General features: G+C 28.6%; 1 protein-coding gene across 1 annotated transcript; it reads left to right on the top strand.

The window, feature by feature from the left end:
• Positions 1-685: 685 nt before the first annotated feature.
• On the top strand, positions 686-2,818 carry LOC105133177 (beta-carotene hydroxylase 2, chloroplastic-like). Its single transcript, XM_011037039.1, has 7 exons — positions 686-1,176; positions 1,284-1,343; positions 1,430-1,501; positions 1,637-1,771; positions 1,953-2,078; positions 2,207-2,263; positions 2,367-2,818. Exons 1-7 carry the CDS (start codon positions 775-777, stop codon positions 2,442-2,444), a joined length of 930 nt encoding a protein of 309 aa, XP_011035341.1. The 5' UTR covers positions 686-774; the 3' UTR covers positions 2,445-2,818.
• The last annotated feature ends 14,186 nt before the right edge of the window (positions 2,819-17,004 follow it).

Here is a 17,004-nt window from a genome sequence, read left to right as displayed (position 1 = left end):
GATTTAGTGTTCAATAAAAATATAATAATAATGATTTAATTAATTATTATTTTAATTTTTTCCCATGGTTAAAATGAGTTTGAAATTAATAATAAAACTTGAAACATGAATAGTACAAAAAAACATCTAATTAGTTAGTACAAAAATGGTAGCAAATCAAAAAATAGTGCAAGTAAGGTTCTAGTCCCGTGGTGAGAGGGGCTTGTCTCCTTCCTCCGCATCTGGATTTGAGCTTTATCATGCACATTTGTCATCCCACGATACTTTACCTACTTACTGGGCTTGTAAGATATTCAATGAACCGTGAAAATTAGTCGTGATGCACGTAAACTAGCCCACACATCCTACATAAATAAAATAAAAAAACAAAAACAAATAAAAATGGTAGCAAATTAAAAAATAGTGCAAGTAAGGTTCTAGCCCGTGGTGGGAGGAGGGGCTTGTTTCTTTTCTTCGTACCTGGGTTTGAGCCTTATCATGCACATCTGTCACCCCACGATACTTTACCTGTTTACTGGACTTGTAGGATATTCAGTGGACCGTGAAAATTAGTCGTGATGTATATAAGTTAGCCCACACATCCCACATAAATAAAATAAAAAAACAAAAACAAAAATGGTAACAAATCTAACCTTGTAGATGTTTTTTTAATAAAAAAAACACAAATAGTTGTTTATGGTCTTCCATTTAAACCCCATTTCCAGCTTCGTTAGCCCACCAACAATCCCCTTCTTCCTCCCCCTCTCCAAACCTTGACTTCACCAGCCACCAATTATGGCGTCAGGAATCACCGCTGCCACCGTATCCAAACCCTCCGGGTGCATCTTCACCTCTCATCTCCTTCAAAAACCAATGATAACAACCTCGCTTTCCCTTCCTTTTATTCGACACCAAAACCTTCTACACTATGGATTCAAAGTTCCAAGAAAAACAAGCTTCGCTGTTTGTTTTGTTGTTGAAGATCAAACGAAACCAATTAGTGCCCATCTCGAGAATCAACAAGAAGAAGAGCCTAAAGATGTTAACAAGAACCAGATCTTGACGCCTCGCGTGGCTGAAAGATTGGCACGAAAGCAAAGAGAAAGAGATACTTATTTGATTGCAGCTGTTATGTCTAGTTTGGGGATTACTTCCACGGCCGTCTTGGCTGTTTATTATAGGTTTTATTGGCTTGAGGTACTTTCTTTTTTCTCCTTGTTCTCTCGTTTCAAATCCTGTATTATCCTTAGACCGTCTTTCGTATATGTCCATAGACTCTAGAACTTGTTCGTGTGTGGTGACAGGGAGGAAAAGCGTCTTGGCCTGAAATGTTTGGTACATTTGCTCTTTCAGTGGGTGCTGCTGTGAGTATCAATTTCTTTTCTCAATTATTTACTGGGTTTCCTTCTTGTTTTTTGAGGATCAATTTGAGGTTTTTTGTTATTTTTAGGTGGGGATGGAATTTTGGGCAAGATGGGCTCATAAAGAACTTTGGCATGCTTCTTTGTGGAACATGCATGAGGTAATGCTAAAGCCATCCAACTCCTAGCCAGTCTCGTCTCCATGAAAATGCAATAAAGATCAGTTTTCTTAATACAAGAAACAACAAGGTTCAGTTCCTTTTCTGAATGATTTGTTTTTTTATGTTATCTTGCAGTCTCACCATAGACCAAGAGATGGGCCATTTGAGCTAAACGATGTATTTGCCATTATCAATGCAGTCCCGGCAATTTCCCTTGCCGCTTATGGTTTCTTTAACAAGGGCCTTGTACCTGGTCTTTGTTTCGGTGCCGTAAGTCTCACTGTCTTTCCTTCCTCCAATCTTCCTTGGTCTGCTACATTATCATTAATTTATTTCCATTCCTTCCTAACGAATGGACCTAACTAATTATCTAATTGTATGACTATTGACTAGAAATTCAACTTCCTAATTCTCAAATTTACCCTTTATTTCTGTTGACTTTGTTGATCAGGGTCTTGGAATTACAGTTTTTGGCATGGCCTATATGTTTGTCCATGATGGTCTTGTTCACAAGAGATTTCCAGTAGGGCCCATTGCAGACGTCCCATATTTCACCAGGGTAGCAGCAGCTCACCAGGTAAATTTATAATTTGCACACCGGTCACTCTTATTTGATTATCATATGGTGCCATACTTTGATTGACGTGTTCCCAAAATTTGACCATCATGATACCTGTTTTTTTGTGATTTTGACGTTGGGTTTAGATCCACCACTCAGACAAATTCAATGGCGTCCCATATGGGTTGTTTCTAGGGCATAAGGTGAGTTTCTAGGACCCTCAGCTAGGTTTAGGCTTTGTTTTGTATTGCTGTGTACCCCCAATAATCATGAAAAATTGGAACTTTTTTGTTGTGTGTGGAGCAGGAAATTGAGGCAGTTGGAGGCCAGGAAGAATTGGAAAGGGAGATCAATAGGAGAACCAAATCATCCAAGGGGTTATGATTAGTTAAATCTGCCAAATTGGGAACAATTTTGGATCAATTCTCAATGTTAGAGCCACAGCCAAGTCAATGATATGAGAAAATATTTTCAGTTTGATTGCTAGTTTCATACCCCACAGGAAGAAATTAGATATGTAGGATGATGATTCTATTCCATATGGGGGGCTATATACTAAAAAAGGAAAAGGAAAAAAAAAAAACATTGCAAGGAGTGCATATCTCGTACTGTTATGACACCCCTCAGATGTTTGAACCTAAAATGATTTTGAGCATTGCTGCTTACATATCTTAAGCTTGTAATTGTGTGTAATTTGTACAAATATCCTATATTGTAATGAAATAAACGAGAGAATAGCTCCTGTTGTCCTTAATTTATAGTACCCAGTCTTGTCCTTGCCACTGTTGTTCTTTGTTCAAGTAGCAGTGAAAGGAACTCAAAGATCAATTCCTAATTCTCCTAAAAAAATTAAAAAAATCTACCATTCAATTCCATCTTTAACAAATACTGTACCTGCAGCTCTATCTTGACTAAAATGATGACAAATTATGAAGATAGGGTGCTAGGAAGTATAATTATAGTTATTTTTTAAAATATTTTTATATTAAAATTTACTAAAATGATTTTATTTTATTTTTAAAAAATTATTTTTAAAATTAATATATCAAACAATTCAAAACATATAAAAAAATATTTTTTGATAAAAAATATTTTTTGAATTTTAAAAAAATATAAATTGGTTTATATTTTCAAACGCTTATTCTGTTATCATTTTTAGTTGTATTATGAAATTTATCCTTAGTGGCGGAGCCACACTGATTTAAAAAAGAGCAATTGCTCTTTTAAATTTTTTATATTTTTATATTAAAATATTAACATGTTAAACTCATATGTTAATATATGATATTATAGCTCATTGCCCTAATTTTCTCTATTTTTCTATTTTTTATCTTTATCTTTCCTTGTTTGATATTGTTCACTTGTCGTTTCTTGTTTCTTGCTTTGCTCATTAATTAATTTTTCTTGTCTTTTATTTTATGTTTTAGGCAAAAAAAAATTATTTTTTTAATTTATTTTATTAACTAATTTTTTTTATTTTTTATAATTAGTTATTAAAAATATTAGGATTTATGATAATTTAGGGGTTTTGATATGAATGTGTTCAAATATATTTAAAATAAATGTATAAATTTATTAATTTAATCAATTAAATGTTTCTTTTCTTATTATAAAAAAATAAATTACTATTCATACAAAACTATTATTTTTGGCATCTCTTGAATTGACAAAATAATTTATTAAAATTTAATATTTTTATATGATTTGTTTGTAAGTAAAATAATAAATAAAAAATATATATTTTTAGCATTGTTTACACATACAGTATTGTTCTTCAATTAAATATCTAAAAATAATTAAATAATTAAGCATAATTTAATTAACATACTTGTTATATACATATAGATATAGATATGAATTGAAATAATTTTTTATTTTGATGAATTGATATTTATTTTTAAATTAATTTTACTTGATATAAATTAATATATATATTTTGAATTGATTTTTAATGTATACCTATATAATATAGTATTTGTTAATAATTTATCTTTTTATTTAAAAAACTCTAGCTCCGCTACCGTTACCCCTTATATATATATTGAATAAAATTCTAAAATGCTGAATGCTTATCCAACCCTAAAAAGTGAATCGAGTGATTAAAATTGTTAGTTCAAATATAGGAGTAATTATACCGAAGAATTTATTAAACTCTCATGAATGCATTAGCTTGATATGATATATGTATTTTTAATGGATATTTGTTTATGCGGTAATTTTAGTTTTTAAAATAAACCGTGCAAACTAAGTGTTTGGTAACCTAAGAAAAGCAGTTTTTTATTTGGTGGCTCCATAATTTTTTCCATCAAACCAGGGTTTTGCAAAAGCAGCTGGGAGCTGCTTCTCTCTATTTACCTGGCATTCACCTGGCACTATTCATGCAAACAGTGTTAGGTGAATTTTTTTTGCACTAACCGTGTCCGACCTTGTAAAAAAATTTTTTTTAAAAAAAAATTATGTTTTATTCAAAAAATTAATGTTTAATATTATTTAATAACACAATATAAATTAAAAGAACATCGCATGATGATGTAGTATTTGTGAAATTTAATCGCAATTCTAATTGTTTTTGATGATATTTTACCTAATTTTATTGCACGCTTAAAAAACCATGGAACCTATAATCCTTATCGGATGAATTTTGTAGGTAATGGAATTATAAATAGTTTAATAGAATAATAAATAATATTTTATATAAAGTATTATTTATTTTATGTTGTAATAAAAGTAATTAATTTTACAATATTTAAATTTAAAATTATCAATATTAATATATATTTTTTAAAATTATTTTATAATTTTAATTTTAAAATCATTTTTAACCAAACACATTAAACTATTTTTTCTTTAACTTTAATTTCAACCACAGTTTTAACCAAATATCTATTTTTTCAAATCAACTTCAACTAAAAATACTTTTTATAAAATAATTTTTTTCAAATTACAATTACAGTAATTATCACAATAACAAACACACTTTTAAAACTATTTAAAAAAAACTTAATCTCAATTAATATACAAATAATTAAAAAATATAATTCTTATCATCAAATAAAAAACAATTGCACGTCACGACCGCCCTCCTTTTTTGGTGTTATCAATGCTTAGAAAAACTCAAGGAAAAGGTGTCCATCACCGTATAATTGAGTTAAGGCTCTTGTCCGACTCGTTCACTCACATCTGGTGTTAGCTATGGGCGTGGTCGGGTGTCTGTGGCTATTGGAGTGATTATTTAAAAAAGAATTGTATATTAAAATAATATGTTTTTGAAAAAAATTATTTTTAATATTAAAAAATAAAAACGTTTGGAAAACGGCAACTTCATAAAAAGAAAAGGGGTAGGGTAGGTCCAATGGCACCTCCCTTAGACTCTCATTCGTCCACCTTCGACATGAAAAAAAAAATAGAAAAATTAGGGTTTGACCTAGCAGTGAAATGAATTTGTCTCCTTTCACTGTACCTGGGTTCGAGCCCTGGCGTGTACGCCTGTCACCTCCGCGGTGCCTTACATGCCTACTGGGTTTGCAGGGTATTCAATGGGCCGTAGGGATTAGTCGTGGTGCGCGCAAGCTGGCCCGGACACTCCACGTAAAAAAAATAGAAAAATCAGTGTGCACAATTGTAGACGAGAATGGTTCACTATCAAATCTTTGACCTAACAGAGTAATTACTAATTAGTTACAAGAACACAGATAAACTTTCTTGAACTATTTACATTATAAAAGATGATGTCTTGTCGCATTATTTTTCCCTTCTGCTTCTTCTTTTTTTTTTTTTTTTAATTTGGTCTTAAAAGAGGAAAGTGAACGATGACACATGTCCAAAAATAGCGTAAAGGGATTTCCCCATGGGGCATGAGTGTTTGTTTGTGGAGGAGACACAACTCCATTATTGATCTCAATATTCTCAGGTGTCAGCGGCTAGAGATTTTTAGGGTCACGAACTACTGCAAGAAATTCATATCTAGGATCTAGGTAGACATTATATACTTAGAACACATATTGTAAAAATAATAAAGATATTTATACCGGTTTGTTTCTATATTTTAAATGTATTTTTAATAAAAATGTAAAATGTTTTTATTTTTTTCTTTATTTAATTTTTTTTTGTATTTTTATATTGTTTAAATATATATTTTTAATCAAAAAAATATTTTAAAAAACAATAATTAAAATATCGAAACCATGGACTCGAATTGGATTGCGGTATTGCGCGGTGTACCCCCAATAATCATGAAAAATTGAAACTTTTTGTTGTGTGTGGAGCAGGAAATTGAGGACGTTGGAGGCCAGGAAGAATTGGAAAGGGAGATCAATAGGAGAACCAAATCATCCAAGGGGTTATGATTAGTTAAATCTGCCAAATTGGGAACAATTTTGGATCAATTCTCAATGTTAGAGCCACAGCCAAGTCAATGATATGAGAAAATATTTTCAGTTTGATTGCTAGTTTCATACCCCACAGGAAGAAATTAGATATGTAGGATGATGACTCTATCCAAGGCGGGGGACTATATACTAAAAAAGGAAAAGAAAAGAAAAAAACATTGCAAAGAGTGCATATCTCGTACTGTTATAACACCCCTCAGATGTTTGAACCTAAAATGATTTTGAGCATTGCTGCTTACATATCTTAAGCTTGTAATTGTGTGTAATTTGTACAAATATCCTATATTGTAATGAAATAAACGAGAGAATAGCTCCTGTTGTCCTTAATTTATAGTACCCAGTCTTGTCCTTGCCACTGTTGTTCTTTGTTCAAGTAGCAGTGAAAGGAACTCAAAGATCAATTCCTAATTCTCCTAAAAAAATTAAAAAAATCTACCATTCAATTCCATCTTTAACAAATACTGTACCTGCAGCTCTATCTTGACTAAAATGATGACAAATTATGAAGTTAGGGTGTTAGGAACTATAATTATAGTTATTTTTTAAAATATTTTTTATATTAAAATTTATTAAAATGATTTTATTTTATTTTTTAAAAATTATTTTTAAAATTAATATATCAAACAATCCAAAATATATAAAAAATTATTTTTTAATAAAAAATGTTTTTTGAATTTTTTAAAAATATAAATTGGTTTATATTTTCAATCGCTTGCTTTGTTATCATTTTTAGTTTCATTATGATCTTTATCCTCAGTGGAGTAGCCACACTGGATAGAAAAGGACAATTGCTTTCTTAATTTTTTTATATTAAAATATTAATATATTAAACTCATATGTTAATATATAATATTATAGTTCATTGCCCTAATTTTCTTTCTTTTTTCTTTTTTTATCTTTATCTTTCCCTGTTGGATATTGTTCACTTGTTGTTAGTTGTTTCTTGCTTTACTCATCAATTAATTTTTATTGTCTTTTATTTTATGTTTTAGGTAAAAAAAAATTATTTTTTCTATTTATTTTATTATCTAATTTTATTTTTATTTTTTATAATTAGTTATTAAGAATATTAGGGTTTGTGATAATTTAGAGGTTTTGATATGAATGTATTCAAATATATTCAAAATAAATATTTAAATCTGTTAATTTAATCAATTAAATATTTCTTTTTTTATTGTAAAAAAATAAATTATTATTCATGGAAAACTACTATTTTTAGCATCTCTTGAATTGATAGAATAGTTTATTAAAATTTAATATTTTTATATGATTTATTTGTAAGTAAAAAACATATTTTTTGAGCATTGTTCTTTTTACACGTACAGGTATTGTTTCTCAATTAAATATCTAAAAATAATTAAGTATAATTTAATCAACATATTTATTATATATAGATATAGATATGAATTAAAATAATTTTTAATTTTAATAAATTGATGTTTATTTTTAAATTAATTTTACTTGATATAAATTATTACATATGTTTTGAATTGATTTTTAATATATATCTATATAATATATAATATAGTATTCATTAATAATTTATCTTCTTATTTAAAAAACTTCAGCTTCGTTACTGTTACCTCCTCTCTTTCTTTCTGTGTGTGTGTATTGAATAAAGTTCTTTTAAAATGCTGAATGCTTATCTAACCCTAAAAAGTGGATCGAATGATTAAAATTGTTAGTTCAAATATAGGATAAATTATACCAAAGAATTTATTAAACTCTCATAAATGCATTAGCTTGATATGATATATGTATTCTTAAAACCGTTTAAAGAAAACTTAATCTCAATTAATATACAAATGATTAAAAAATATAATTCTTATCATCAAACAAAAAACAATTGCATGTTACAACCGCCCTCCTTTTTTGGTGTTATCAATGCCTAGAGAAACTCAAGGAAGAGGTGCCCATCACCGTATAATTGAGTTAAGGTTCTTGTCCGACTCGTTCACTCACATCTGGTGTTAGCTATGGGCGTGGTCGGGGGTGTCTGTGGCTATTGGAGTGATTATTTTTAAAAATAATATATCAAAATAATATTTTTTATTTTAAAAAATTATTTGTAATATTAAAAATTAAAAACGTTTGGAAAACAGCAAACTCCATAAAAAGAAGAAGAAGGGATAGGGTAGGCCCAATGGCACCTCCCTTAGACTCTCATTCGTCCACCTTCAACATGAACAAAAACTAGAAAAATCAGTGTGCACAATTGTAGACGAGAATGGTTCACTATCAAATCTTTGACCTAACAGAGTAATTACTAATTAGTTACAAGAACACAGATAAACTTTCTTGAACTATTTACATTATAAAAGATGATGTCTTGTCGCATTATTTTTCCCTTCTGCTTCTTCTTTTTTTTTTTTTTTTAATTTGGTCTTAAAAGAGGAAAGTGAACGATGACATATGTCCAAAAATAGCGTAAAGGGATTTCCCCATGGGGCATGAGTGTTTGTTTGTGGAGGAGACACAACTCCATTATTGATCTCAATATTCTCAGGTGTCAGCGGCTAGAGATTTTTAGGGTCACGAACTACTGCAAGAAATTCATATCTAGGATCTAGGTAGACATTATATACTTAGAACACATATAGTATATTTGTTTCTATATTTTAAATGTATTTTTAATAAAAATTAAAATGTTTTTATTTTTCTATTTTTGTTGGTATTTCCAAATTGTTTAGGTATATATTTTCAATCAAAATTTTTTTAAAAAAAAATAACCAAAAACACTCTCAACACTTGAAAATATCAAAACCATGGACTCGAATTGAAAGTTGATTCTTTTGATTTTGTGCATGCTTTTGTGTTTGGAGAGCGAAACAATCTTGGTTTCTCAATTATTTGTATATAATCAATGTTGATTATTTGATTATATTATTATCATAATTGTATTTATTATAATTATATTTATTTGTATTGTTTTTCTTACATTTAAACAAGAATACCAATTGATTTCATCTCCATTAAAAATGCTTAGCCCAAATCTTAGACGATTTTTATAGTATTTTTTATTTTTCTTTTAACTTGTATCAATGTTTAATTTTTCTTATTAATTGAAGTTGAATTTAAAATATTTCTATCCTATAAAACATTTCAAAACCAAGAACTCAGTAGCTATAATCTTCTAAACCACGGGGTTAAACACGACAATTAATAAATCAAAAAAATAATCCAACAAAGTCATTGATAACTGTCATTAACGGCTTGCATAATAATAAATAGATGATATCCAATCACTTTTTCAAAAAAAAAAAAAAACTTTTGAATCCGTTCATGTCAATCTAAAAAGAAGAAGGAAGCAAACAATGGCTTGAATCCAAGACTAGTGTAAAGTAATTGCCCCACAAAGCTTTGGTGCGGCGATGACTCAACCCCTCCATTGTTGATTATTGTATGACCTTTCTTCTCCAATAATGGGGTTCCAAAGCTACGTGTTAACTCTGTAATAGCACACGCCATTGCCCCATCTTGCAAACCCTACATTTCCAGCCAATATCTATACGAAAAATGTAATCTTAGTTAGTGGCCCATGCAGTGCTTCACTTTGTAGCTAGTGGAGACTCGTAAATTTTTCTATGCATCGACGACAGCATCATCTTATACCTGTCAAGTGTTTGTGAGGATTAGCATCACAGGTAGCTACAATCTCATTAATTTAATCATAAGGGTTAGAAAAAAGAACAATATCTTCTTTGGATGAAATCTTAAGCAGTTTGATTAGCAATTTAATTATAAATTATTTGGAATTCCGACATCAAAGTTAATTCCGACATCAAAGTTGATTAGTTTACCCCAGTCGATATCCCTTTTTTTCTACTTTTACTTTGATTTTTGACCTTAGCCTAAAAAGATGCACCTAAAGATGGTGCCCAACAATGAGCCTCCAATTTGATCAATCATGTTGCTCTCTAAACATTAGTATGTTATAGTTGGATATTGTGGTATACGAGTGATTTTTAATTATAAATGGTATTAAAATAATATTTTTTTAAAATATTAATATATTAAAATCATTCAAAAACTTTCAAAATGGTATCAATATGATATTTTTTATCATACCCCCCTCACCGTCCATTGTCTTCCATTTCATATGTTTAATTTTAATTTTGGGCCAGTAAAAAAATTACATTAAAAAAAAAAAATTTAATTTCATCCTAAAATTATTTTTATCAGTTAATTAAGTTGTTTTTAAATTAACCAAGTTGATTGAATTATGTAAAGATAAATTTTATATATTTAATTTTAAATTCGAGTCAGATAAAGATAAAGAGATAAAGAGTCTTATAATATTTGTACTCTTGCCTTTTGTTTTATTAATTTCATTCTCTTGCTCTTTTTAATTTAATGGTTATCTAGATTAGTTAAGTAGATTGAATTATGTTAAAATAATTATTATATTATTTAATTTAAAATTATATTATATAAAAATTTAGATTAAAAGATTTCAATATGCACAAGGTGTAATGACAACACTAAATCATTCTCTGCAACTTAAATATTTATTTTTTACCTTTAAATTTCTTTTATCCGAACTATAATCTGTGCAGGGCTGTAAACTAGAATTAATCTAGGAAAGATTAATTGGTTTGCTCTTTTTTTTTTCTTTTTCTTTTTTTGAGAAAGTTGTCGATGCCAAAAGACTTTGTCGAGGCGTGTTGGATATTTGCATGAACAGAAAGGCAATGAATTGATGGGGATTGGAAATTATGATGCTGGTTGACTCCTTGAACGAAATTTGGATGGTTGCAAAGCAAGAATATTGTCTCCCATAAATATTTGTCGCATCCACTTACATGGAAAATCTCCTAAATCCATCCTTACTCGTAATCTTCAGCAGAAGTCATGATATTTATGGATTGATATCCTCTCATGTCATATCGAACATAATACATCATTTTATTTTGATTTGAGTATTCCAAAATAGGTTAAAATTGGCTAAACCATAGTCCCCTTGTGTTTTCTTCAATTCATCGATATAGTTTTTATATCAGTAATTGAATCCACTAAATCCTATATTATATGATTGCAATTGAATAGATTGGAAACTGTCTACTTGCCCATCTTCTATTTTTTTTTTTTATCAAACATATCTATTGATATCTTAGATGTAATATTGACGGGAAGTTGTTTTGTAAAAAAGTTTTACTAATTTATTTATTGGTATAGTTATAAATTAAAACAATGTGTTTGTATTATGTTAATTAATAAAAGAAACTTTCATGTCTTTTTTTGAAATAAAAGAAATAGAAATATTTTAATTTTTTTTGGTGTTTGTGATTTAAAAAAAAACTTTAATTTAGTTTGAATACTAGATTGGCGGCCTGTGCGATACCATAGGTCGGACCATTTTTTTAACTTGAAAATAACATTTCAGGAGATAATTATATTTTAAAAAAATAAGAAAAATTTTATAATAGGTTTAAATCTTAATTAATTTGATAATATGATAAAAAAAAAGGCAACAAAAAAATTATTCAGAAAAAAAAAGAAGAAATATTGCCCTAAAAAAAGTTGGGTTAACATGCAAAATCTGTGACCTAACACATGAAATTGAGATAACTCTATGAAAATATATTACAATAAAAAATCATTTATAAAAGAAGATCTAAAAAAACAATGTTGAACAATAATATCAAAAATAAAAATAAAGCAGAAAAAGAGTTAATCACTGTTAGCTTTTCAAATCTTTGAACTGTGTCATCAGACCAGAAGTATTATATATGAAAAAATCATGAAATTCAATTACTGAAAAATAAAACATTGAATGATAAAATCTAAAAAAATAAAAATAAAAAATAACAATTAAAATAATTATAGTTAAAAATCAAAATAAAAAATAAATAAAAGAACAACAACAAATTTTTAATTTGAGATTTAAATTGAAAACAATAAAAACATTAACAAAAAGGTAAAAAATTAAAAACAAATGAGGACTGAACATATATATATATATATATATAAAATTCACAGTAAACTTAGATTGAATTATAAAATTAAAAACAATAAATTTTTATAAAAGAGTCAATGAAATTTTTTTAAAAAATAAGGATCAAATTAAGAACAATAATACATGATAACAAAAATTGAACATGTAGAATTTTTCAAAAAAAAATTTAAAATAAAAAATTTCTAAATATAAATTAAAAAATATATGCACGTATTTAATTAAATAAATAAAAAACCATTGTATAAAGAAATTCATTAACAAGAGATAAAAAAAAATTGTAAAAACCAAGAGACAAATATAGATCATAATATTTAATATCTCAACACGAAGTTATTTACATGGTTATATTTAACAAATTTATTTATTAAAATCAATTTGTAATTTAAATTTATATACACTTAAGATTTATTGAATAAAATAAAAGGAAAAGAAAATACTATGCACTATTATAAAAAAAATATTTCTTATTTTAAAAAATAAATTTAATCTATATAAAATATAAAACAATATAAATAAATCATACTAACCACTTAAAAAATTCAACACGTCCAATATAATTAAGAAATATTCACTATTTTAAAAAGACTAAAAAGAAAATAAAATGATGTAAAATACAAACTTAAAAGTTGTTTTAAAAAGTCTTAATTAAAAAAATCAAAATAAAAAGAAAAGAATGTTGGCCGCTATAATTTATTTTGAAAATAGTACACAACATGTCGTTTAGAACTCCCTAAATTCCAGCAATTATAATAGCTAGAAAAACAAGGTTGCTGTTTTTTTCTTCTAAAAATCCACCCAAAATACTTAGAAAATATTGAGTCTTGTTAAATTAATCTATAACATCTAAAAATACAAAAAAACTCCCTTAAATCCTAAAATAAACTTGAAATTAAAAATCTTCACAAGCTCATATACATTTTTTAAAGCATGTTCAAGATTTAAAAAAAATACTTAATTTGAATTGTTCTTATTATATAGAATTAGTTAGTATAAAAATCAACCATTTTGATATTTGTAATTATTGCAACAACAATGTTTTTTCTCTTTATAGGGAATCCGGCAAACGCCTTTCTCTCCTCCCACATGAAAATAAAAATGAATGAGAGATAAGAAAAATAAAACTTGATATCAATTTTTTTTTTCCTTATGAAATTAAGTGGACATGTCGCCTAATAGCTAAAAAAATATGGGGGTAGAAAAATGATTTTTTTCAAGCAATGGAAATTCCTATTCATAAACGAGTAGCTTCTTAGCTTCTTCCAACTCATAACACCTTTGGGTTTTGGGACTTGAAGCCAAGTAAAGGCAGCTTGCTGTTGAGTTATAGTCTTTTCTTTACTTTAAGATATGAGACTTAGGCGAGGCGGAGAACCTCAGTTAAACAAACTAGTAATCTAATCAGTCATCTAATCTTAGGCTTCGTTACTTGACTTATCAGCCAGCAAGTAAACTACCTTAATCCCCTGAAGTAAGGATTTGGCAGGAGCAAGAGTAACTGTAGTTGCTACGGCCAGGGGAGCTAGTCTCGTAACTGCGGGCAGGACGAGGTCTTTACAAGACAGATGGGAACTGTAGCTAACAAGTGTGCCCTGAGGGGAATCCTATTTATACTCTTTCTACTATATTATATTGGCAGGACGGGTGCCAAGTTTTTAGTAGCTAGACAGCTAAGCCAGTAGTAGTTCAGTTCAGGTCAGGGCATGAAGCTACAGGTTTTATTTGCGGTCGTGAGACGGAGAGGTCAGAGGCAACTTGTTATATAGATAGTCGTGCGTCTTAATAGATCTTTTTTTTTTATTATTAATATGGGTGTGCGGGCTAACTTGCGCGCACCATGACTAATCCCACGGCTCACTGAACATCCTGCAAGCCTAGTGAACAAGTAAGGCACCGCGGGGTGACAAGCGTACCATACAGAAAAGACCCAGTAGAGACACGAAGGAAATCACTTTCCAGCCCCACTACCACTAGAACTCGAACCGAAGTTCGAAAGGTAGCTAGACAGCTAAGCCAGTAGTAGTTCAGTTCAGGTCAGGGCATGAAGCTACAGGTTTTATTTGCGGTCGTGAGACGGAGAGGTCAGAGGCAACTTGTTATATAGGTAGTCGTGCGTCTTAGATCTTTTTTATTTTTTATTAACGTGGGTGTCCGAGTTAGTTTGCGCGTACCACGACTAATTCCACGGCTTACTGAATATCCTGCAAGCCCAGTAAACAAGTAAGGCACCGCGGGGTGACAGACGTACCATACAGAGAGGACCCAGTAGAGACACGAAGGAAACCACTCTTCAGCCCCACTGCCACTAGAACTCGAACCGAAATTCGAAAGAAGAAAAACAACACCTACACCACAACCTGCATGGTCGTCTTAATAGATCTTCTTCCATACTAGTAGTAGCAGTAATGGGTGAAATAGTTTCTATACTATTTATGTTAGCCATTTTTAACACTCCAATCCTCTACTTTTCAACTTAACTCTTCCTCCCAAAAAATAATATAATTTGATATTAATTTAAGTTTAAAATAGCTTAATTATGCAAAATAAAAATCAAAAATTAAATTAAATTTTTTTAAAAAAAATTACTGCTTTAATTCTGTATGATTTGTGAGACAATGAACAGTAATTATGCTACAATAAAAGCACGAGTTCATTTAGTTTCCTTTAATGTGATGAACATAAAATTATTAAATATCAAAATATAAATACTATAACTTGCAATTGCCTTCAACACCATCAAGCACGATTCTAGGCAGTTACAAGACAACTTGAGGCGTGATGTGCATGGTAAAGGACAGGACCAAAATCATAAATTACCAAAAAACCAAAGCTAGAAGGGAAACTACTCTACCTCTAGGAACATATCACTATTAATTAGAATAGTGATTTAATGAAATTGTCCTTGGCCCGTATTCATTAAATTATATAGTACTAGATTGGTTATTTTATATTTTATTTTACAGTAAAATTACTAATATAATTCTAAAATAAAAATAATATAATGCCTATAACCTAGCGGTGTTTTGATCTTTTTATTTTTTTAAATAATATAATTACTTTGATCGATGATTTTAAAGACAAAATCAATAGAATTCTCTTACTAGGATTTTTTTTTCATTTTTCATTGGTTTATTTTAATTTGAAGGTTATTTAAGGATATTATTATAATTGACATGTATAAAATATTATTAAAAAAATTAAGGGCGCGTGTCATTGACTCCTGCGTTGTTTAGACAATGCATACATGATCATCCGATCACCAATTGCTATCTTCTGAGGCAGTATTTGGAAGATCTCGATACCCTTTATGCGATTGGGTGACATATGGACAAGACGAGCTCTAATTTGGCTTCAATGGCCATTTTATTTTCTTTTTCTTTTTCTTTTTCTCTCTGTCCTACTTGAATTTAGTATCGGCCTCTTTAAAATTTCAGATCAGCCTCATCAATTTTTTTTCCTACATAGTTGGTCCATTTCCTTCTAATCACTTTTTTGAATGACCTATAAAATTGCAAATGTTTTTCCATTTCACTATTCTTTTATCTTTCTTAATCTTTCAAATTTAATCTTCATTTTATTTATTGCTATTTATATTTTTGGATCATTTTGTTTTTTTTTTATATAATTTCATCATTTATGGGATTTTTTCTATCAAATTTTATTTTCATTCTTTTTATTGCTATCACTTTTACTTTAACAAATTTTTTAAATTGATATTTTTTCATGATTTTATCTTTGAAAATTAAATTGATTGGGGTTTAAACTTCTTGATAGAACTTAAGTCCAGGATTTCACAATTTGCAAACTTTAGAGATTAGACTTGATTTAGAAGGTTTTCCTGGATTTGCTTGATTTTTGTCTTTTTTAAAAAAAAATTTATATTTTTTTTAAAAAAATAAATTTTTTTTTTTTTTTTTTTATGGTTTGCCTTCTATAGGATTAGTTTTGGGTTCATGACTAGAATTACTAGCTTCAAAGGTTAACGTGGATTGACTTCTTTTTTTCAAGTTCTTTTTTTTTTTTAAAAATTGATTTATTTCAATTTTATCTTTCAACATTTAATTTATTAGAAATCGGTCTTCCTCCCTTTATTTTTTCTTTAATTTCTATTGGGTTATCATGATCCTATACCCATGGTTGTAAAATTTGTGAGTTAATCGGGATTGACTCATATTTTTTTCCGTTGTTTTTTTAATTAATTTTTTTTTTCTTTCAGTATTGTTTAATAATTGAGCTTAATGATTTTATTCAATTTACCAATACCCTTTATGCGATTAGGTGACATATGAACAAGACGAGCTCTAATTTGGCTTTAATGACCATTTTATTTTCTTTTTCTTTTTCTTTTTCTCTCTGTCCTACTTGAATTTAGTATCGGCCTCTTTAAAATTTCAGATCAGCCTCATCAATTTTTTTTCCTACATAGTTGGTCCATTTCCTTCTAATCACTTTTTTGAATGACCTATAAAATTGCAAATGTTTTTCCATTTCACTATTCTTTTATCTTTCTTAATCTTTCAAATTTAATCTTCATTTTATTTATTGCTATTTATATTTTTGGATCATTTTGTATTTTTTTTTTACAATTTCATCATTTATGGGC

Source organism: Populus euphratica, unplaced genomic scaffold (assembly GCF_000495115.2).
Source record: "Populus euphratica unplaced genomic scaffold, PopEup_1.0 scaffold110.1, whole genome shotgun sequence".
Taxonomy (NCBI): domain Eukaryota; kingdom Viridiplantae; phylum Streptophyta; class Magnoliopsida; order Malpighiales; family Salicaceae; genus Populus; species Populus euphratica.
This window is presented reverse-complemented; position numbering and strand designations above follow the sequence as displayed.